This window comes from Mirounga leonina, unplaced genomic scaffold (genome assembly GCF_011800145.1).
Source record: "Mirounga leonina isolate KUSES-001 unplaced genomic scaffold, KU_Mleo_1.0 Mir_197, whole genome shotgun sequence".
Classification (NCBI taxonomy): domain Eukaryota; kingdom Metazoa; phylum Chordata; class Mammalia; order Carnivora; family Phocidae; genus Mirounga; species Mirounga leonina.
Genome location: NW_023270494.1, coordinates 13,855,533 through 13,878,881, shown reverse-complemented (window position 1 = coordinate 13,878,881; position 23,349 = coordinate 13,855,533). Strand labels below are relative to the sequence as shown.

Sequence of the window (23,349 nt, the reverse complement as noted above, 5' to 3'; positions counted from 1 at the left end):
GCCCCCCGGGCCCGCGCCCGCGCCTCCGCCGCGTCTCAGCCCGCCGCGGAGGGACGCGGAGCCCGGCGCCGAGCCCTGCGCGCGCGTCTGCAGGGTGGACCTGGACGAGCGCGAGTCGTACTGCGCGAGCGAATTCGGTGAGCTCCGCCCCGCAGCTCCTCCCGGGCCCGGGCTGCAGAGCCCAGGCCGCGAGGCGAGCCTTTCCGAGCCCAGAGCGCCGGGCTGTGCTCGCGGACTCCCCTAGGGCAGACCCTGGAGAAACCCACTCACTTGACCCTGCAGTCCCCAGGCCCACGTGGACTATTTCGTGATGTGTGCAAAACTCACTGGGGAAAGAGAGGAAATGAGCGTTATGCGTTTCTCCAAACTCTTTGTTTTTTGAAAGCAGCAGTGAACGGAATCGTGCATGACGTGGACGTGCTCGGCACAGGGATCCGGCTGGTGACTCTGCTGGTGGACCGGGATGGGCTGTACAAGATGAACCGCCTGTACATCACTCCGGACGGGTTTTTCTTCCGAGTCCACATGTTAGCCCTAGACTCCTCCAGCTGCAATAAGCCATGTCCAGAATTTAAACCTGGTATTGAAACTGATCTCACCACTTTATATACGGACTTTACGCCACCACTTGTAACTTGGATGCCATAGCCCAGTCTGTTACCCCAGTACCGTTTTTTTGGGGGGGGGGAGGAGTAGTCTAAAATGAATAGAATTTAGACGACAGGTATTATTTCTCCCACTCGGATTTACGCTCCATCAGCCTCCCGGTGCCTCTGGTTAAAGGTGGGAACAGCATGGATTGACACAAAGCGGGCCCTCAGATATTTGTTGATAAGTGGAGTGAGCGACGAAACAAGGTTGCTAGAGGGACACAGAAGAGGCTTTTAGAAAAAGTTTAGCATGGCCTTTTTTTGGAGGGGGGTAAATACCCGCTCCCACATCTTTCTAGAGGTGTGCTCTGGAAAATCCTCCTGATATATTGTGAGTAGGACCTTTGTTCTGTGATGTTGGCTGGTTACAGGTTGATAATCTGGTTATCTTCAGAAGGTCACTAGACTGTTTCCACCTGTTGTTTGGCGGTGCAATGTCTGAGATTTAACATGTGCAGCAAGATAATAGATTCAAGCTTAGGCATTCCTTGCCGGCCTCGCATTTTCTTACTGTTTCTTGGCATTTAAAAGACACTACGAATTTACATTTTGGTTACTTTTTTTCAGGCAGCAGGTATATTGTGATGGGCCACATCTACCATAAGAGACGGCAGCTCCCTACAGCTCTGCTCCAGGTCCTGCGGGGACGGCTCCGACCAGGAGATGGACTGCTCAGGAGCCCCAGTAGCTATGTGAAGAGATTTAACCGAAAAAGGGATGGGCAAGTTCAAAGTGCAATTCACACCCAGTGCGTTTGAAATATACTACACTTGCACTGCTGGATTGTAAGAGACTTGTTGCATTCAGCAACGAGACAGACAGGTCTGTCTGCACGGAATGGGGTCTTCCTGTGGAGTAGGGCACACAGCTCCTTCTGGAACTGACGGTGTAGTTCCAACTCTAATGTCGAAGTTGCCACTTTCTTATTTGCAAAATGCCTCTTCAGTGGTATGCTTCTGAACTCCCTGGCAAAGTTATTCACACAGCTCAGATAACTGACCTGTCCAGTTAGCAGATCACTGCTTCATGGGGTTTATTTTTAATTATTTTAATTTAAATACATTCTTCAGTAGAAATAGTTCACACACACACACAAAATTTCCTTGATTTTAAATATACAACTCTGAATAGGTTATATCACATATCAAACCAAGTTTCATACTAAAACCATCACATTTTAAATTCTGTACAGAACAGAGCGCTAGTCAAGACATCGTATGAAATGTCATTTAGATCAAACACTAGGGTCAGAACTCAAGACAAGTATTACAGTTTTACACTTAAAAGAGTACTAACGGGCTTAATTCGAGCAAAATATTATTCGAACAAGTGTTCCTGATGTACCAAAATGTAAGAAATAGTGTATTTTTCGCCTCCCTGCTCCTAAAAACATATGTTTTGTGCCAAACTGGCAACTATCTCATTGCTGAACATACTCTGGGTGTATCTGATGTCATTTTTCTATTAAGACCAAGTATCGTGTTTGTGTTCGTAAAGTAGTAAATCTTGCCTTGAAATCAGATCTTGGATGCACCTGGTTTTTTTTAGCCTCACGGAGCCCTAAAGGTTTGGGAAAAAACCCTTCTCAAACTTACTCCAAAAACCCTGGAACCAATATTCAATGACAGCTTGCAAGTATGTGAATTTTAAACATGTTTTCAGTTGCTTTGGAGAAGGTTTAATCATTAGCTGAATTTAATATTGATTTTATACTTGAATCCCCAAAGACATTAACAGTTTTTTAGAAGACCAAGCTGTGTATCAGTTAATTTGAAACACGTGAATAGAGACACAGATCATCCACAGTTGAAGATTACTGTCTAAGGGAAGATGAACAGGAACTGTACCACAGAGGAAAAAAACCAGCCTGTTCTGGTCTCAGAGGAGAGGCACTCAGGGAGCTCAAGATGTGTCTTTAGGTAGTCTTTAACGGCCATACAGAACAGGAGCGCAATACACCTAAAGGATGTTTAGGACAGGACAGTCGAGCATCCACAAGAAGCTAGTAGCAGTAACATTAAGACGTAACATCTGATTGTGATGGGCGATACTCTTACCTTACTTGTCCCAGACAGGGGGCAAAGAGATAAAATAACATTTGAGAGCTTCTGACTGTTCTGTGGTAAAGCATTACTGAGGGATTTTTAGAGAATTTTCCAAAAACGAGTCTTGCCCAAACTTACTAAAAATCATGCTAGAATTGCTTCTTGGGAATGAATCAACTGCATTAATTAGAATGCAAACTATTGGCAGGAGAGTAAGCAGAGACTGAAGAGCTTCTGGCTTTTTTTTTTTTTTTAGGATAAACATTAACTGAGATATAAATAGCACCAGTCACAAAAACCAAAGCTGAATTTTTAAATGTGAGAAGACTAAGTGGTGATCTTGAATAACACGGTGAAGAAAACTGCAAAATGGCCAGATAAACTATTGGTTGGTCACCAGTTAGAGCGTGAAGGGAAGAGTTAAATCGCTTTTCCGTAAGCCCGAGGGTGAGGGTTTGATGAGACCACTTTGACGCGATACTCCGTTTCTGAGGAGCTGCGGAATCACAGGGACAGAATCCTGTGATGGGCCAGATAGCTGGAGGTTGTACGGTGAGTGCGTACACACGGGCAGACACAAGCAGGCCAGCTTTTTAGAAGCTGCCCCATCAGAGTTATGGCCATCATTCAAGACCAGGTGGAAAGGAGAGACAGGTGAGGCTCAAAAGAGGCAGAACAGGGGTGCGCGAGGGGTATGTGCACAGGAGGCAGCAATAACCCCGGGTTAGGCAAAAAAGGTTAAGAAGAATCTCATTTTCAATATTCAGTCAGTACCTTGGATACAATCTTTTAATTTTATGGAAAATTTTAAGTAGCCAATTCATTGTAGTTCCTAATCCTTTTGTCCTACTGAAAGATTTTTCTTAGCACGTGGATTTGTGCTGGTGTAATAGTCCCTCATCAGTAAAATACTCCACTGCCTTCAAGAGGAACTCAGCAGCATCCCTCCTTTGAATTAAGCTGCTAGAACTCAAGAAAAAAAAGTACTCGTCTTGCTTTTAGGTCTATACAAAATATATACCTTTATTTGGTACTAACTTTTAAGTTTTTAAAGATATCACTTGACACTTTATATTTCCCTTCAATCATTTTTTAAAAGATTTTATTTATTTGACAGAGAGACAGCAAGAGAGGGAACACAAGCAGGGGGAGTGGTAGAGGGAGAAGCAGGCTTCCCGTGGAGCAGGGAGCCCAATATGGAGCTCGATCCCAGGACCCTGGGATCATGACCTGAGCCGAAGGCAGACGCTTAACCAGCTGAGCCACCCAGATCATCATCCCTTCAATCATTTTTAAGGTTGATCAAAAACACACGTATATGTAAACACCTAAAAATTGACCGAGCAACTGCCACCCAATTTCAGGTCCAGAATTTTATCATTTAAGGCTTCCCTTTAGTTGAATTTGGTCTAAATTGGATCAAATGGGGGTGTGATCTTATAAGAAATGTCTTTTTTGGTAGCTTACGCAAAGTATCCAGAAGTAACCTCAGAATATTTCAGATTATTAAAAATACTTCTGGGGCGCCTGGGTGGCTCAGTCGTTAGGTGTCTGCCTTCGGCTCAGGTCATGATCCCAGGGTTCTGGGATCGAGCCCCGCATCGGGCTCCCTGCTCAGCGGGAAGCCTGCTTCTCCCTCTGTCCTTCCCCCTGCTTATTCTCTCTCTCACAAATAAATGAATAAAAATCTTGAAAATAAATAAATAAATAAAAATACTTCTCAGCTGGCTCTTTCCCCCCAAGCACTCACAAGACACTGCTCTGTCCATGAGATAGCACCATTCTCCACTTTCGGGATGAGAAACTGGAGGCTTCCAAAGGAACAGCCTCAAATCACAAAGAGTGGGAGCTAGGATAACTGCGCAGCTCTGTCTAGTTCAGCCCGTCCGTCCGTGCACGTTTTAAAAAGGTCACCACCAGGCTGGCTCTCTAATCTCAGAAACGCACAACAGATGAATACAAATAGGGAAAGAACCTCAATTTACAGATTCTGGGAAGGTAGATTATAAAAAACAGCAAATCTCAGGGTCTCTAACACTCCAGGCCATTTGAAATATAAAGAGACAATTGCTTTACTTTGGAAAAGATCTCTGAAAGTTGACAATTTTTTTTTTTTTTTAACGTACTGCAGGACATTAACTAAAATACAAATCCTGCAGACTCTGGATGGGAGAAAAAAGCCTTACCGATATTATGAAAACACTTCTTATGAAAGGTTTTCAAGGATTGTGAACTTCGCAGATGAAACGTAACAAGCACCGATAAATACTTTGTCAAGGAAATCTGATGCGAAGTACATGTATCTACAAGTCTAAAGACTGGATAGAAAAATCCTAACCGCATATCACAAATGTGCATTCTACTACTTGGATTACTCAAAGCAAAATAGCTGTGATATGTATATCTTATTGACTAGCAGGAGCTTGTCAAAGAATACTCATAGAAAAGCAGCTTTTGAAACTCATTATGTGTTGTAAGAATGTTTTTCAAAAATTACTTTTGAAATAAGACTAAAGCTCTGTAGTTGATAAAACTATAAAATGTCTATACGGTGACAGAAATTGCAAAAGGCTTTATACTATTAAATACACATAGGAAATTAATTTCTTCCTGGGCTGAGGATTCCCATAAAATTTACCTTTTTTGGTACAATTTGGCAACGCCAATGGCTACAGAAAATATATCAACCAACCAAACCACTGTTTCATTAGAAACTGCACCAAATCCAATGTCAAAAACATTACTTTATTTTTCTAGGATGAAATGTCCTATTACGTACAAAAAGAATTGCTGTTTAGAATTTGCCACAATCTGTTAAAAACATAGCAATCTATTGCCTACAGGTAGGAAAGTTCTTGCCGCAACAAGTTTTAAATGATTAAGCCCATATATATCTATATCTCTCTCTCTATATATGAATAAATAGTACAGAAATACTGTGACATGACGAGATGCAGAATGATTTTATAATTCATTAAAATGTAGGATTCTTGCATCAGCACAGTGCATACAATAGGTAACATTTTTTTAAAAGTAAAAGGACAAAATAACCTGTATTTGACTATTTCCACGTTAGTATTTTAAGCAAAATTTGTTCCCATGTTTTCATATTGAGCAATTAGTCTCTTTAAGTTTGTAAGCATAGGTTTGTAAGTGACATTTTTAGGTACAGAAAGGAATGGACGTCATGAGATAAAACTAACCCAGAATAACCTGCACACCTGAGTCTGTGATGAGGAGGAACTGGGAACTGGAGCAACATCTTTCTTTTAAGAAACTAAGGTCCAGGAAAGGTTTTGCATAGCAGGGTGATATTAAACAGAAGGAAACTTTTTAAAAACATGATTTGACAAATTCCAGAAACTGGCAGGACAAAGCTAACATGAATTAGTGCAAAATCTAGTAAAATTTTTGCAAAGCTGCATAAACCAACTATGGCAGATCTTACAGAAGCTATTATTACAATGCGGTAGATAATACAACGTGTAAGGTTAGAACACCAAAAGGAAAAACATGCAAAATACACCTCCTTCTGCTGTTTCCATTTTGCCCCTACTGCTTACACTACTTTTTCTTATGTGGGAAAAACCCCCAAACAACTCAACCAACAAAAAATACAAAATGGATGAAGTAATTTAAAAAATAAGCAGCTGTTTGTAACTGATAATTTGCCTGGTATTATATAATGTACAGATGAAGGCAATGTGTATTTTGCCACATTACCCCTTAGTACGATCAATTGATGCAACAGGATTAGCAGCCCTGAAGGTTCTTCTTTGATGTGGTGACAGTGGGCTGGGAATTACAAAATGAAGGGCCACTACTGTCCTCGGGAAACCCAGGTACAATTAAATTCTTCAGCCTGTTATTTACCTTGCAGCCCTCCCTTTCCCCTCAAAGGCTTACAGATAATCATCAGCGCACATTCAAAGACACCATCTGTGGGAGAAAAATGATCTCCATTTATTTTGTTTCATATACATCCATAGTTGAATTTTAATACAAAAAGAAAAAAATTAGAATCTGACAAATGTTTACAAACAAGATACCTTCAAATAGATTTTACTCAGTTTAGCCTGGTGCAGAGTAAATGACAAACTGTACTGTTATATTCAAGGCAACAGAGTCTGTAGTCCAGGACTACTTAGCCCAACCTTTATGCAAGCTTAATTTTTATCTACCATGAACAATAAACTCATTGTTGATTCCCAGTTGTGTGTGTGTGTGTGTGTGCACATGTATACATAGCAGCTCCTTTCATAGAAAGAAAAGACATCTAGAGGTCGTCTTGTACTTTTACCTACAGGAATCATGATAAGATACAGAATGGATTACATGTAACCGGGGCTGGATTTTATAAGAAAAAATAATTAGCTGACAAATGAGGGCAGCAATAAAAAAGCGTCTTTTTTGCAACAATAAATAAATACAGTCAAAAGTTTTCTGTGAGACTCTAAACCAGCTTCTTCACTGAAGAGCAGACGTGGCATTTCCATGGAGTTACACTTGACCCCATATTATCTTTTTTTTCTTGCTTTCTTTTTTCTTTTTTTTTTCAATAAACAAAGTTTTCCCGCTTCTGCCACAATAGTAAAACCATTTGATCTTGACAAGATAATGGTGTCGTTGACTTTGCTTTTCCCTTGTCCGTTGGACAAAATTGGCCAAGAATATAATTGGACTGTTATGACCAATAAAAACGAAGTTTAGGTCAAGTCTTGTCAGGATAACCTGACTAAAAACATCTGGCTCCTTAATTTAAAATAGTTCAGACAACCAGATTCTTGCTGTGTTTTATGTTAGGTTAACACGCTGAACTTTAAGAAGCTGTAGACTGCAGTTTGTTGTTATGAGACCTACAGAATACAGAAAAAAGGGAACAATTAAGCACCCTTCATTTTTTAAAACAATGATGCTTTATGTGGATGCCAAGGTCGGTTTGTCTGGGGGAAGCAGCCATGTTCTTTCACTCACCCTTGGCAAGCAAATATATGAGAACGAGTAAGAAATTTTTAACCTAAAATAGAAATTTTCACTGTACACTGAAACATGATAGTTCACCGAAAAGGCCATTATTAAAATATATATATGTATATATATATTCATCTAATAAAGATTATACATTTTTAGCCAGAGGGACAGATAGAAACATTTACAGAAGCATTACCATTGTGGTAAAGACGTGTGTGTGTGTGCGTGTGTGTGCACGCTTATTTACATTGATTTGGGGGAATATGAAGAAAAAATTATATTAAAAAAAGAGAAATAGCAGTATTAAAAATCACATTTTTCTATTAAAGCCCAGAAAGTCTCCTTTCTAGTTTCACAGTTTTATTCACAACTTCCGTTAGTAAAACCAAATTACTGTACAGTTACCAGGACTAAGTCAAAGTATGGTCTATTGCAATAGTGTATATAAATACAGTATTCCAGGAGTTTACAATTCTTAAATACATTGTTCAACATGGCTGCTAGAATAAACTGTTTACTACTATACATATATTTTTAACATTAAAAAATTATATTAACTAATATGAACTTTTGGGGGCAATTTTGAATTAGGTAATCACGTGGTACAATAAAAGAAAGAGTGACCCCAACATCCAGTTCTGATTCCAGTTAAAAATTCAGACTAAAGATATCAGAATCTGTAAGAAAAGAAAGAACATGGATGGTATAAATGATGAATTATAACAAAGTACAGTAATGAAAATAATGTGCAAACAATGCTGGAGATTATAAATTAAAAATGGGGAAAATATGGCAAAGGAAATACTGGAAACCCATAAATCAATCAAATTTCAATGAATGGCTACATATATGTCTCATTCTGCCTTAACCCTGGAAATCAACAAAAATTCCCTAAAATCTCAGTTCAGTTCATTTCATAGAACTGAGCAAACTTCTCAATTTGCTATGTTTCTTAATGAAAATGATGTAAAACTCAAATAAAATAAAAAGCTACAAGAAATAACTAGGTGGCAGGCTCTCCTAAGCAGCCCCTCTACTGTGCAGACCCAGCCCCTCCCTGGGCCTCCTCCTCTCCTTTCCCCAATTCCTTTGTTTTGTCACAGGCCCACAGACGCTCTCCTCTCCATCGGCAGCTGCTACCACCCCCACTCTGGGTTCGGCCTGCAAGCCTGGCAGCAGGGTGGGATTCAAATCCCCCAGCTTCCACCTCACAGTTACCACCAAAGGCTAAAGCCTTTCCAATTTAAAAAAAAGCAATTTTAGAAATTTAATTGGAGGAAGAACTGCATGAGGTGCAAATGAAGCAGGGAGAGACTTAAAATGAGTTGTGGTCCTCTATCCTAATCTTTACCCCACCTGAAGTCCAGGCTCCCTAGGACAATTTACTTTGAACTTCAGTTCTTGGGTAGGTAGACTTCTTATACTGATACTTCTTGCTGTATCAACTTTGTATCGCTTCAGTCCTGTTCTGGCAAATGAGAACTAAGCAGCTCACATAACCATTTTCCTGCCTCCCTTCTTGAATCCAAGTTTTACTTCTAATTTTAAATTAAATCTTTCTGTGCTTTGGCTATAGGTTGATGCTAAAAGTTGAAAATCAATGTATTGTTTACATTATTAGGACTACGTAAATATTTTTCTCCTTGTCGCACCTACTCCTCGGCTAAGAGGGCATTCTTAACATTCCTATTCAACTTTGGTTTTCATGGAATCTTGAACTGCCTTTCATTTTTCTCTTACATTCTTAAGCTAATTATCTAATGTATGAATCATTTCTCCTCCCAGACACCTTCCTCTTAGGAGTGTTCCATTCTCCTGCTCCAGTTTGGACTGCTTGCTGGGTTGGCTTGCTGTACAAATGTCATCCTGGGTCAGAGGAATTCATATTGTTTTCTTGAGCCCCTTGTTTCTGGATCCAAGATGTTTGGTTTCCTTGATTTACTTCTTTAATTTGCTAGTGCGCATCTTACAATAACTTGCTAAGAAAGGCTACATGGGAAGAAGTCCCTTTCTGAGTCCTTCCATGACTGAAGATGTATTTTTCTCCCCCTGCACTTGATTGTTTGGCTGGACACAGAATTGTAGGCTGAAAATCATTTTTCTTCAGACTTTTAGATTTATTCCTTCAAAGTCTTCTAGCATTCCATGTTGTTAGAGAAAAGTCTGATACCAGTCTAATTCTTGTTACTTTACAGGTTGTTTCACCTTCTTTAGAAACTCTGAGAAGAGCTTCTTTTATCCTTGGTATCTGGGTATTTTACAGTGATTATATGCAGGATGGACTTTTTTCCCTTTGTTAAGCTGACTTACTATGTTTATCAACTATCCTCATCATTCCATACCCCACTCTTTCTCCTTACTCCACAAGAATGTAAGCTCCAAAGGGACTCAGTATCTGACACACAGCAGGGTCTCAGTAACCATTTGCTGAATAAATGAATTTTGTTTTCCTTGGGTTTGAAGTCTTGTGCCTCTTCTCATCAGCTCAGGGAATTTTTTTCCTATGAGTCTTTTGATAATTTCTTCTCCTCAGTCTTCTCTATTCTTCCTTTCTGGAATTTCCATTAAGTGAATACTGGATATGCTATCGTGCATTTTTTCCTTTTGTATTTTTTCATCTACTTGTCTTTTTGTTCTTCACATTGTGAAAGTCCTTGATTTTAACTTTCACTGCTTCTAGTAAGTTTAGGTTTTTTAGATTACTTTTCTAGCCACGCTTTCTGATTGTTCTTTATTCCTAAGATCTTTTTATTTATTTATTTTTAAAAGATTGTATTTATTTATTTGACAGCGAGAGAGACAGCAAGAGAGGGAACACAAGCAGGGGGAATGGAAGAGGGAGAAGCAGGCTTCCCATTGAGCAGGGAGCCCGATGTGGGGCTCGATCCCAGAACCCTGGGCTCATGGAAGGCAGACGCTTAACGACTGAGCCACCCAGGCGCCCCTATTCCTAATATCTTGTTAGTCATTTTGTAGATTCAAGATCTTCCTTTTTTAAGTAAACTCTACCCCCAATGTGGGGTTCGACCCCAAGATCAAGAATTGCAAGCTCTACCAACCGAGCCAGCCAGGCGCCCCTAGATTCAATTATCTTCTAAAATCTCTCTTAGGACATGATTTAGAGGCTTGCTTTTTTTTTTCAAGTTCTCTTTTGTTTTCCCTGGAATCTATTCTTCTGCTACACCTTGACCTTTCTCTTTTACACTGCAAGCTTTCCTTACATATCTGGCCATCCCTGGATGTCTGTTCACACTTAAGAAGAGTAAGTTAAAGGACCAGACAGGTGCTTGCAGAACCCTATGTATGTGTGTAGGCCTGACTGGCAGGTGTTGCCTCAGATCAGGGTTCCTCAATCTCAACACTATTGACATTTTGGGGTTGGATAATTCTTTGTTGTGGGGGGCTGTCTTGTGCATTGAGGATGTTCAGTACCATCTCTGACCTCTACCTATTAGATGCCAGCACTCTTTCCCACCTCTCAGTATGACAAACAAAAATGTCTGCAGGCACTGTTAAATATCCCGTGTGGGGTGTGGGTGTGGGCAAATTATCCCCATCGAGAGCCACAACTTTAGGGTGACAGGGCTGTGGACCAAACCAATCCTCAGAGGTCAGGGGTCTTTACTCTGGGTCCAATTCTCTTTGGTCTACTTGAGCTCTCTGCAGACAGTTTATTCCATTTCTTCAGGGAAGAACCTTGTGTTTTTCCAGTTCTTTGGGCTTTCTACATAGGTCTACAGCCAGTTAGGAATTTACAGATCTTCAGTTAACCCTTCTCTTGCCTTCCATTATATTTTGGAATCTCCGTGTTGGGAGGCCCTCAGTGGTTCTTCTGGTCAGCAAGCTGTTGTTACCTCTGCTGAGAAGCCCTCTAGGAGGAGTCTGGGCTATGGTGTCCCTGGCTGTGTCAGCTAATCTTCTTTCATCTGCTTTCTGTATTTCAGAATCTGTTAAAATCTCATCAGCTAACTTTCACCATATTCTTTTCATATTCTGAGTTTATTCCTTTATTATTATTTTACTAGGGGCTTTACCATATTGAGTAAATCCTCTTCCACTTTAGGTTTTACAGCTAATGGGTTAACAGACAGGAGATGATACAAATCGGAAAGTTGTAGAGATTTTGAAAATCTCTTTGGTCTTGGTCTAGAGCCTGCCTACCTACCTGGTTTCCTTTCTTCCTTGCCTACACTTTTTGACTCCTGGTCTTGTTCCTTACCTTTAGCTTATGTAAAGTCATTCTAAAACACAGTTCTTGATCTACCTTGCTGCAGAACAAGGAGAGAGACAACACCCTATGGACTGTCCTCAGAGGAAAATAACTGAGCCGAGCACTGATTCTTACACTTTGGTATGCAGAGTTCACTAGATAACAGAGATGCCCAGGTCCCAAACCAGCCAAGATCCACCCAATCTGCATATCTAGGGAGGATCAAGCATGCAGGTTGGTGGATGGGGGATGGTGAGTAGTGAATCTCAGGGCTAGAGAGTGGTGGCAGTTATCACAGGAAAGGAGAACAGGTTTTTATTGAAGGAAGAAAGTCATGGGCTTGAGAAGCGGGGACTGAGGTTCAGACACAAAAGGCAGAAGGCACTACATCTGAATTATCAGGCCAAGTTGCTCAATGCTTCTACGTTACTGGAGGTTCATGGGAAAGGTCTGTGGACTTAAAGTCTAGTTTTGCCCACAGAAAAATATCCAGAGAAATAAAACATTTTACGATCTCAAAGATATAGCAAACATAAATTAAGGAGAAAGTACTTAAATCCCTCTGCCTGGTCTTTCCCTTACTCTACCCTATACAATAGTCATTTTTATGCTTTTGAGGGCAAGAACTTGGTCTTACTACTACCTTTGTATATGTGCCCCGTGGCATTTCTTAAAAAAAATAAATATATATATTATATAGGTATATATAATATATATTTTATTAAGTAAATTCTATGCCCAATGTGGAGCTCAAACTCCTGACCCCGAGATCAAGAGTTGCATGCTCCACCGACTGAGCCAGTCAGGTGCCCCTGCCCCGCGGCATTTAAGACAGCACCTTACATTCTGTAAGCATCTGGTAAGTGCCTTTTTTATTTTAAAAAATAACTTTAATTCTGAGCAAATCACAAACTCAACAATTTCTCATTACTGAGTCTGTCTTCTGGTCCTTGGAGGTATGTCACCATGCTAGAGTCTTGATTTTTTTTTTTCCTTTAAGATTCTTGATTTCAAGGTTCAAATTTACCATAAACAGCACTAGCTGATTCCCTAGACAAAGCAGTACAGAATTTGAGGAACCGGATTACTTTAAAACGCTGAACACGCATGCTCACCTGCTAGCCTTGAACCCTTTCAATTTCTGTACAAAGAAGGACTCAAGAACTTCTGCACACTGGTAAAAAGGCGAGTCACTCGGATTGTAGTAACGACAGTTATCAAAAATTTTGGTCATATCTGCCACAAATTCCGTCAGCTTTTCATAATATCGTCTTTGTACTCTTTCTTCCATGGTGGCAAGATCTTAAAAACACAAAATGTAAAACATTTTCAAAGCTTTAAGGCAGATCCAATGTGAATATTGCCCACAGTTCTGACTCACAAGAATATATATTTCCTGCCCAAACAGTCCTGGAAACTAGTAATTCATGAAGAAAATAGGAGCACTTCTCCAAGTTTGTTTTTGACTGGGGGAGGCTAAAATACAAATCTTGGCTACTGTTACGAAGGTACTTTTACTTTCAGTTAACTACAGAGAAGAGCCCTTTATTCAGCTGGGTTGAAATAAAAGCAGCTTCACCAACACCATCAATACACATCTAAGTACATTTTTACATGCAAACAATTATGTATATATATTACATGTACAAAGAGGGAATCCAAAATTATAAACAAAAAATCTTTGTGGTTTTGTTATATCTGTGATACCTGTATTAGACTTTAATAAACATCATTTTTTCTTTATTCATTTTTATTGTTACCTTATATTGGTGACAAGTGATACTGACGTAACACTTAAGGTGGCAAAGACATAAAGTGTCTACTTAAAGGGAAAAATGTTAGCTGATATGGATAAAAATATTAGTACATTAATAGTACAGGTAGTATGCAGAAATGACTAAAATAATTCAGGTGGTACACAGGTAAGTGCTTTCAAATATACTGAACTAAATCTACCTGAAATAACCTTAGGTCCTAGGAGAAAGTTGTGTTTGAAGGAAAATTCCATATATGATTTTACATAAAAACGTGGGAAAGAAAAAGCTGGTGCTCTCAAGTCAATCTAGGATTGACAAACTCAGATAACACAATTCTGAATGAAATCTCAATTTTAGAATTTGAGAAAATGATTTTTTAAATTTATTTATTTGAGAGAGAGAGAGAGAGTGTGCGCAAGTTGGGGGAGGGGCAGGAGGAGAGAGAATCTCAAGCAGACTCCGTGCTGAGCAAGGAGCCCAACGCAGGGCTCAGTCTCACAGCCCTGAGATCATGACCGGAGCTGAAAGCAAGAGCCAGACGCTTAACTAGAGTTAAGTTAACAAGAGTCAGAGCCACCCAAGGGGCCCGAGAAAATTTTCAAGTCCAAGAATATCTAAGAAACATTTAAAAATAAAATAGGAGAGAACTTAATCTATCAGACATTAAACAAATCTTACAAGGCTGCGATAATGGGAAGTGTGGCACTGCAGGGATGACAAAGACAGTAATGGAACTGTACTCAACACAGGAACAGACCTGACTGTATTCAGCATAAGGAATTTATATATGTGGAGGATGTCATTTCCAATGAGCAGAAGAAGAACAAATTCATTAATAAATTGGGTTGAGGCAACTGCCTACATATCTGAAGAAAAAATTCTACCTCACACTAATGCCAAAATAATTCTAGGTGGATTAAAATTGAAGGACAATGAAAACCATAAAATATACTAAAAGATACAACATTGTGAATGTAATTAACCACTGAACTGTGCATATTAAATAGTTGTTACATATATATATTTTAAAGATTTATTTATTTGAGAGAGGGAAATAGAGAGAGCGCGAGCAGGGGGAGGGGCAGAGAGAGAAGAAGGAGGAGGAAGCAGCAACCCGCTGAGCATGGAGCCTGACACGGGGCTCGTTCTCACAACCTTGAGATCATGACCCAAAATCAAGAACTGGAGGCTTAACCAACTGAGCCACCCAGGCACCCCTGTTATATATATTTTAACACACGCATGCACACATCTTTGATAGTTCCAGTTTATGCAGATAAGGGAAAAAACATCTGCAAACACGCTCCTAGCCCAATGAAATTTCAAGCAAGGCTTGGGCACATCTGCTGTGTGTAGTAGGTCCAGTAAGCTATACTGGAAAGAGTAAAAACTTAACACAGCACATCATTCTTGCATTTAAGTTCCGGGTACTTACTGCCTGGTTAATTTTAATAATGTATGTGAACAGTGCTTGGACATTTTGTGATTCCAACTTAATCAGATATCCGTTAAAAAGAAAATACTAGGGGGGCACCTGAGTGGCACAGTCCGTTAAGTGTATGAATCTTGGTTTTGGCCCAGGTTGTAATCTCGGGGTTGTGGAGTAGAGTCCCGCATCAAGCTCTGTGCTTGGGTGTTGAGTCTGCTTGAGATGCTCTCTCCCTCTCCCTGTCCCTCCTGCTTGTGTGCGTGCTCGTTCAGATAAATGAATTAATAAAAAAAAAAAAAAGTACTAGGAGAACATATAAGTGAGTATTTATAAATCTGGGGAAGGGCAAAGGACTAAAGTATGACTCCAGAGGCAGAATTTATAATGATGAATAGATTTAAAACCAAAAGCATTAAAAATGATCATATGCTGGGGCACCTGGGTGGCTCAGTAGGTTAAGTGTTCAACTCTTGATTTCAGCTCCGGTCATAATTTCAGGGTTATGGAATTGAGCCCCATGTTGGGCTCTGCACTCAGCACAGAGTCTGCTTGTCCCTCTCCCTCTGCTCCTCCCCCTGCTCATGCACTCTCTATCAAAAAAAAAAATCAGCAGAAAACTTTGTTTTGTTTTGAAGTAGGCTCCACACTGATCTCATGACCCTGAGATCAAGACTTGAGCTGAAATCCAAAGTCCGATGCCCAACCACCTGAGCCACCTAGGTCCTTGGTATATAAAGAGCCCTTAAGGAACAGTGACAAAAATACAAATATCCCAAGAGAAAAATGGGCAAAATACATAAATAGGAAACTCACATAAAATGCAAACAATAAGGACACATCACTAGTTAGTGAAGTCATGCAAAGCTAAAGAATCACTTTCTTTACCCAAATTAGCAGAAATTAAAAATAACACATCAACCTATTTTCAATGATCACCCCTCCAAGACAGAGCATGAGTGGCAGTATGTTTTATACTTTACACTCTGCACCTCTGTAACATCTGTACACCAAACGTATTATTTTGAAATAAATATTTTCAAAGAAACTATTTCCCCTCAAAAGTATAATACTCAGTGTTTTCAAGAGTTGAGAGGGAAGGACACGTATATACGCTATCATTGGAAACTGGTTCAATTTGCAGAAGTGCAATTTGAAAATATTTATCAAAAGCCTAAAAAGTATATATATCCTTTGACCTAGAAATTCTAATTCTAGGAATTTCTCCGCAGAAAACAAACAAGTGCAGGCAGATGCATAAACAAAGATGTTCACAGAACTGTTTTATAGCAGCAAAAACTGCACACAAGTGAAAAACCCATTAATTGGGGGTGATTAAATAAATTATCTTAATGGCATACGATTAACAATGATGTAGGTCGATACCACATATTTTCACGTGGTATGAAAAATGTACTGACAAGTTTATAAAGTATGTTATAAAACATGGTCTATTCATATAACCCTATTTCTTATTTCTGTTCAAGAAAATTTATAAAAGCTGCTGATTTTGCTGGCTCCCTCATTCCCTGAAAAGAAACTACTATTTTCAATGTAGTCTCTATCTTTGTAGACCTCTTCTCTGCATTTCTAAATATATTTATGTGCCCTCAGAAAATACAGAATTGTTTGCTACTTAAAACCTAGGTATTTTTCTGTAACTTTGATTCTTCTTTCAACAGTATGTCTTGGAGATCTGTATTATCTTTGTGTACGTATCTACTACATAAGAGGATGTCTACACCTTGGTGGTATATAAAGAAGAAGAAGGAAAAAAAGACCAGAAAACAATCCAGTTTTTTTTTTTTTAAAGATTTTATTTATTTATGTGACAGATAGAGACATAGCGAGAGAGGGAACACAAGCAGAGCGAGTGGGAGAGGGAGAAGCAGGCTCCCCGCCAAGCAGGGAGCCCGATGTGGGGCTCGATCCCAGGACCCTGGGATCATGACCTGAGCCGAAAGCAGATGCTTAACCGACTGAGCCACCCAGGAGCCCCAACAATCCAGCTCTTCAAGAAAAGAATTTTGGTTAAATAAGTTAAGGTATATTCAATTCACAGACTACCGAAAGCCCTTAAAGTCACGTTATTGAAGGTTAACACAGGAACAGGTTTGTTAAACAGATGATTATATATATTTTTAAGTTTATTAATTTATTTTAGTAATCTCTACACCCAACGTGGGGCTCAAACTCACAACCCCGAGATCAGGAGTCGCATGTTGGGCGCCTGGGTGGCTCAGTCGTTAAGCGTCTGCCTTCGGCTCAGGTCATGGTCCCAGGGTCCTGGGATCGAGCCCCACATCCGGCTCCCTGCTCAGCGGGAAACCTGCTTCTCCCTCTCCCACTCCCCTTGCTTGTGTTCCCTCTCTTGCTGTGTGTCTCTCTGTCAAATAAATAAATGAAATCTTAAAGAAAAAAAAAAGTTGTGTGCTCCCCTGACTGAGCCAGCCAGGCGCCCCTCAAACAGATCATCATATGATATCATTTTTAACACACACACACAAGAACACACCAAAATGGGATTCAGTGAGGAAAAGATAAAGGTGCATTTTATCTTTTCTTACTTTTTATTTCCTAGATTTTCTAGAATTGTGTTATGTTTAAAAGCAGAAGTATTTATCTAAATAAATATCCCTAGATACCTTCTCAAAAGAGATTATACAATTCTAAAATACATACATGGATTAGCTTCTTCTACTTTCAACATCAGAACAGAGGTAACTGGCTACCTGTTTATTTTTCAGATAGTTTTAACTAAGCCCTCAACTTATTTCCCTTCACATTTTCCCCCCTTTGAAATAGTGTCAAACACAAACCCTTCTCATTTTTTAAAATTGAGGTATAACTGACATACAACATTGTATCACTTTTAGGTGTACAACATAATTATCTGATATATGCATATACTGCAAAGTGATTACCCAATAAGTTTAATTAACATCTATTACCAACAACATATAGTAAGAAAGTTTTTTTTTTTTGTGATGAGAACTTTTCAGGTAACTCTCTTAGCAACTTTCAAATATACAATAAAATCCTTCCCATTTAAAAAATGCTTAGCTGGCTTTTGAAATACTTCTTTCATCAGCTGGAGCTAATCCTTTCTTTGGCAATTTTGGAAGCTTTTATCTACGTTTTAATTTTTATAATTTCATTTGCAGATAAACAAGTTTTAACATAATCACCCGAAACTGTTCATCGTAATACAATCACCTGTAGCTGTTACTTATTACCATTTTTTCTGTTCTGGGAAATGAGGGCATATTCTCTTGGATCTCTACTGTAGGCCCATCAAATTTGCCTTCCTCCAGGAAAAGATGAGGAAAAGGTGGCAGGGAGTGAGGACAGGCTCAGACAGATCCTGACCCGTGCACTGACTTCCATCTTTTACATAGCTGCAGAATACTCTGCTTACATTATCATTTGACTCAGCTATTCCTTTACTGATGGCCACTGATTTCACTTCTGGTTTTTCTGGACTTATAAACAGTGCTGCGACGAACAACATACTTGTGCACACGTAAATCCTAAGAAATGAAATTGCTGGGTCCAAGAGAATGCAGATTTATATTTTAATACACACTCCCTATTTATCCCACAAGTTACCACAGTAATTTATTCTTCCACCAGCCCTGCTCAACATATCCTCACAATGTATCAGTTTCATGGATGACAAATATCTGCTGAGACATCTGAAAACACCCCATATTCAACTCAAGTACCTACCCATAGGTTCCTTAATAACACCGTAATAATCTGGTGCATCATTAGGATCCACTGGTTCGAGGAAAGGCCAGGCCATCTTATGGGCCTATAATGGGGGCAGAAAACAACATTACTGTCAGGTGGAAATACTAATTTCATTTAAGTTTCCCAACTGAGTTATTGTATCAATCAACCCTTAAACTCCAAAAGTCAGTTTTAAACCTGAGAGATGCAATTATTTTATACTTTGAGGAGTTTTGCTCTAGTCATAAATCATTTCAGGTGAGCATAATCTGTGCTAAGGGTTCTCGAAGGGCGGTCTGAGGACCTCGGCTTGGGGGGTGGGGGGCGGCACTAGCCTAGAAGTCAGAAACTCGTCCTCTCATCCCTACATGACAACCTGCTACCTATACAGCTGGACTGGAACAGGCTCAAAGTGTGGGATGGTTCCCACTGCTAACGAGGGGCAGGGACATGCTATTAAATAACAACACCCATATATTGAGACCACTGTTCTCTTTTTAGGTCTTTTAAAAAGTTTTTATTTTCCTTCAAAGATTTTATTTTTAAGTAACCTCTACACCCAATGCGGGCTCAGACTCACAACCGCAAGATCAAGAGTCGCATGCTCTTCTGACTGAGCCAGCCGGGCACCCCCTCACTAGAATTTAATCAAACTGTTTTTCAATCTATAGTGGTGAGGTAAGCTTTTCTTTATAAATGAAATCTAGGTTAAAAAAGTGAGTCATTTAAAGACGGAGTGTTACATAAACAACAACTGCGCTCATGTATGGATATGGTTAACCTCATGATCTCGGCATGTGAAAGACTGAAGTCTGGAAGACTTCACTAGACTAGCTGGGAGTCAGGAAATAATCACAGACTCTGAGACTGGAAGGTTCAAACCCTACAAACGTTTTCTCCAAAGTCATGCTGGTTGAATTCCTCTTCAAACGCTGCACACAGAGCGGTTTCTCACCTGTAAAGAACGAAGCACCCTTTTTAAGCCCTCATAATCTTTCTCCGTTAGCGGCGTGAGCACTGTCATGGCATCCTCTGTCGACTGGCACTGTGGACAGACATACTCGTCAATGAGCTCTGCCTCACTTTGCAAGATGCCAACGCAGCGCCCATGGTACCAATTCTGACACCGATCACAGCCAATATAAAATCTGCAAGATCCGAAATGGAAATGTGAGTTCAAAACAGATGGGATCACATTATTTATAATTTACTTTTAAAAATACTAAAACATGCACCTGAAAAGATTCTAACTCTGGGTATAAAATAGTTTTGGTATTACAACTGTTTTAATACTTTCGCAGATCAACATTCAACTGTGTTAATTTAGTGTTTCTGATGTTAACAAGCATTAAAAGTTTATCAAGAACACTATGTAATATTGGAGAATATTATGCAAAATATTTAATTGACTTTAAAGCTCAAAACAAAATAAACCAAAAATCTTTCAACCAGTACTGTATCAAATGGGAAGCTGGTATTGGCCACCCAACCAGGAGTTCAAAATCCTATAAGCTAATAACAGTCTCAGAACTTATACCCAAATTAGTGTTTTTTTCTAACCTACAATAAAGCACCATTTCAAACACTCATAAAGTCCAAACAAGTCAGTCTATTTTAATCTCATTAATTTCTATGTTACATATTGAAGAATCAAGTCTACCATTAAACCATATTTTTTCCCCAATGCATCTCAAACATTCACTATGAAGCAACATAAATTTTGAAGGGGAGGTAAAGAGGGGAAAAAAGAGGGAAAAAAACTGGAAAGGAATTTGTAATGTAAGTGTATAATATATGCAGAAAAAGATCTTGCTTTTTATTTTAAAATAAATAAGTAACCAGTCAGAGCAATTTGGCTTCCTAAATTATTAAATATGATGCTCTTATCAGAACTCACTGTGACTCATCATAAGGTGTTCTGCAGATACAGTACAATTCCTCACTGCTGCCCTCTTGTGCCCGTTTACAATCATTACAGATGTACACATCCATTTTCTTAGCCTCCTTTTCTGTGATGCCAACACATTCTCCATGATACCAGTTAGTACAAAGATCACAGCCAATATAGAACCTAAAAGTATTCACAATGAAAATGACAATGTAATTGTCATTTTGAGCTGCATGATACTTAAATCTGTCTTCCCTGTCCTGATTCACTTTCTTACAGGATTACTTTCTGCAATGAGTCAGCTAAACATCCTGCATCCGACCGTTCTATCCCTGGCAAACTACAGCATCTGACACTGTATCAAGTGTAGAAACATAAAATCACTCACATCGATTTCAACAAATACACTGTTTAGTGAAATATGGGTCTTTAAAAACATACTGGAATTTGAAAAAATAAACAACACACTGATGGTAATGTCTCCCTCTTAATGAATGTGTGTAAAACTATAACAGGCACAAAACCAAAGCCAAAGAATCAATGACTTACATCTGTCAAACCTATGCCACAAATTCAGGGCTATTTCTTAGATAGGTTTGAAAATGTATCTCACAGTTTAAATTTGAAAACAAAGCAAAGCGCAAACACCAAGGAGAAGTTACACTACAAGGAACATGCAGGTCAGCCAGGTGTAGAAGATAAATGGTCAAAATATGATATGAAGAAGAAATCTAAGAAAGATACATGGGGTAATTCAATTTCTACTAGGTTTTCTAAATTAACATGGGAATTTAATCCAATTGTAACAGATTATGACATGGGCCAGTTTTTCAATGTAACGTATGTGACAACGTGGAGAGTGACCAGGTTAATTACCTGGTAAGGAACGGCTTCAACTCAAACCAGGGGTATATACAGTATGGAGTGTGATATAATAATAGGTAGCCAAAACCTCAAGAGGTTCCACGGTAACTGGTGAGCTGGGGGCTGTATGAGTGTGTAACGGAGGGCAATCACACTCAGTCAACCCTCTAGGCTTTTGTAATGTAAGATCCCAAATGACAGAATGAATGAAAAGCATCTCTATGACAAACACAGAGTGTATCTAAAAGTGCTGACAGGAGCTATATAGGAATGCCATGTAAAAATCATAGCAGGAATTAGCGTGAATCACAAGGGATCCGACTGACCTTGCTGATAGGATTCTACTGATAGTTAGTCCTCAAACTAACCTGCCATATGAATGTAAAGGAATAATACATGATTGTGTAGTTCATCCTATTCACATTAATTTTTTTCTTTTGAATTAAGACTCCTGCATGATTTTCACTGCCACATGTGGGGGCTGGGCCTTCAAGGTGTTTCTGCATGTTGACTTCACCCAGATGGCAGGCTATGTGTTCTGGAAGTAAGCTCAGGACTTGAATTTCAAGTTTTAGTCACTCTCACTAGGTTCCCAAACCAGCCTAGTAGGGTACAAGAGATCACAAAATACTCCTAAAAAACACTTACTCATCCCAACTAGAACAGGGAGTGAATGAACCTGGTACAGTGAAGTTTTAATAACAACAAACTGAAAAATATGAAATACCCACAAGATAATGAGGTGATCGCAGAAGAATGAGCACATGTTCATGCGTGCCTCATTTTATGCAACTTAAGTATGACAAAAATGTGTGTGAAATGAATTTCTGTGATCTGAATATTTTAAATAAGCCGAAGAAGCCTAATTATTTAAATAAAGTCCATATGCAGATATTTTTGTAAAGTAAGTAAATCACGTTCTGTTTTGTTCTGTAAATCACCGAGTATTCTTGTGCTTAAAGGGAGGCACGCTTGTATTAGACTAAGGGCAAAATCAGTTAGCAGGGCCCCACTTTCCACATTATCTATCATTTCCAATAAAGACAATGAAAAGGGAAAATTAGCCAAAACTGAGGTGTTTAATTCAACACACAGCTAAATCTAGCAACAGAAAGTGTTGATCTAGCACCTGGTCATAATTTTAAATAGCACCGCCAAAACAGCTTCAATGTTACAACTTAAAAAAACATCACTGAAGAGATCACAATTTTATTTTATGAATTGATTAGGCATCCACGGAAGGTAGATATTAAGCATGGCTAACTCTAAATAATCATATATTTTTAGCACAAACTTTCTGGTACTGCAAAAAAACACTGTAGTTAATCTTGGCTTTAAAAAGCTGGCCTATATTTAAATGCTCAAAATGAAAGCTAAATACTTCGTTCAACGATAATGATAAAAAAAAAAAAAGAAACTGCATTAATGGACTAGTGTTTCTAAAATCTTGTATATATCACCAAATACAAGTCACAACAGTCAAAAACATCTTCCAGCTGCCATGCTTTATTATCACATTTTTGAGTGTCATTCCTGAGGACTGAGTGAAAAGAGCACTCTGGCTTTTGTCCCCAAAAAGAAAAGTGGGAACTTTGACAAAAATAATATTAATTTTCAGTATTCCAATACAAAAAACAGAATTGCTTAAAATTAAACAATAAAACTACTCAAACTTGAAACATTGTCCACCATTCATAGTCAGATAGTGTCTAAGATTTGATGTAATCATAACGTTGGGAACAGATTCCAGAAAGGATGCTCTCGGCTTTCAGTAAGGGCTGCGGTAATAATATACCTCCTTCTCCA

At 39.1% G+C, this 23,349-nt stretch overlaps 2 protein-coding genes across 13 annotated transcripts in view; one reads left to right on the top strand and one right to left on the bottom strand.

Moving 5' to 3' along the window:
• CUNH17orf58 (chromosome unknown C17orf58 homolog) overlaps positions 1–2,170 on the top strand; it is a 5,549-nt gene extending 3,379 nt beyond the window's left edge. Inside the window, exons 3-5 of the mRNA XM_035026359.1 lie at positions 3–137; positions 389–580; positions 1,218–2,170. Coding sequence (XP_034882250.1) covers positions 3–137; positions 389–580; positions 1,218–1,408 — 518 coding nt within the window. The 3' untranslated portion in view covers positions 1,409–2,170. The remainder of the gene's footprint in view (positions 1–2; positions 138–388; positions 581–1,217) is intronic.
• Positions 2,171–6,635: 4,465 nt separating this feature from the next.
• BPTF (bromodomain PHD finger transcription factor) overlaps positions 6,636–23,349 on the bottom strand; it is a 150,737-nt gene continuing 134,023 nt past the window's right edge. For 7 of the 12 annotated variants that reach the window (XM_035026244.1, XM_035026239.1, XM_035026241.1 and 4 more), the window contains 5 exons: positions 20,689–20,862; positions 19,747–19,939; positions 18,789–18,873; positions 12,992–13,178; positions 6,636–7,551 (listed from right to left, as the gene is read on the bottom strand). In XM_035026244.1, coding sequence (XP_034882135.1) covers positions 7,515–7,551; positions 12,992–13,178; positions 18,789–18,873; positions 19,747–19,939; positions 20,689–20,862 — 676 coding nt within the window. In that variant the 3' untranslated portion in view covers positions 6,636–7,514. Of the gene's footprint in view, positions 8,344–12,991; positions 13,179–18,788; positions 18,874–19,746; positions 19,940–20,688; positions 20,863–23,349 lie in introns of all 12 variants that reach the window. The other 5 variants (XM_035026238.1, XM_035026246.1, XM_035026242.1 and 2 more) reach the window with 2 other exon arrangements.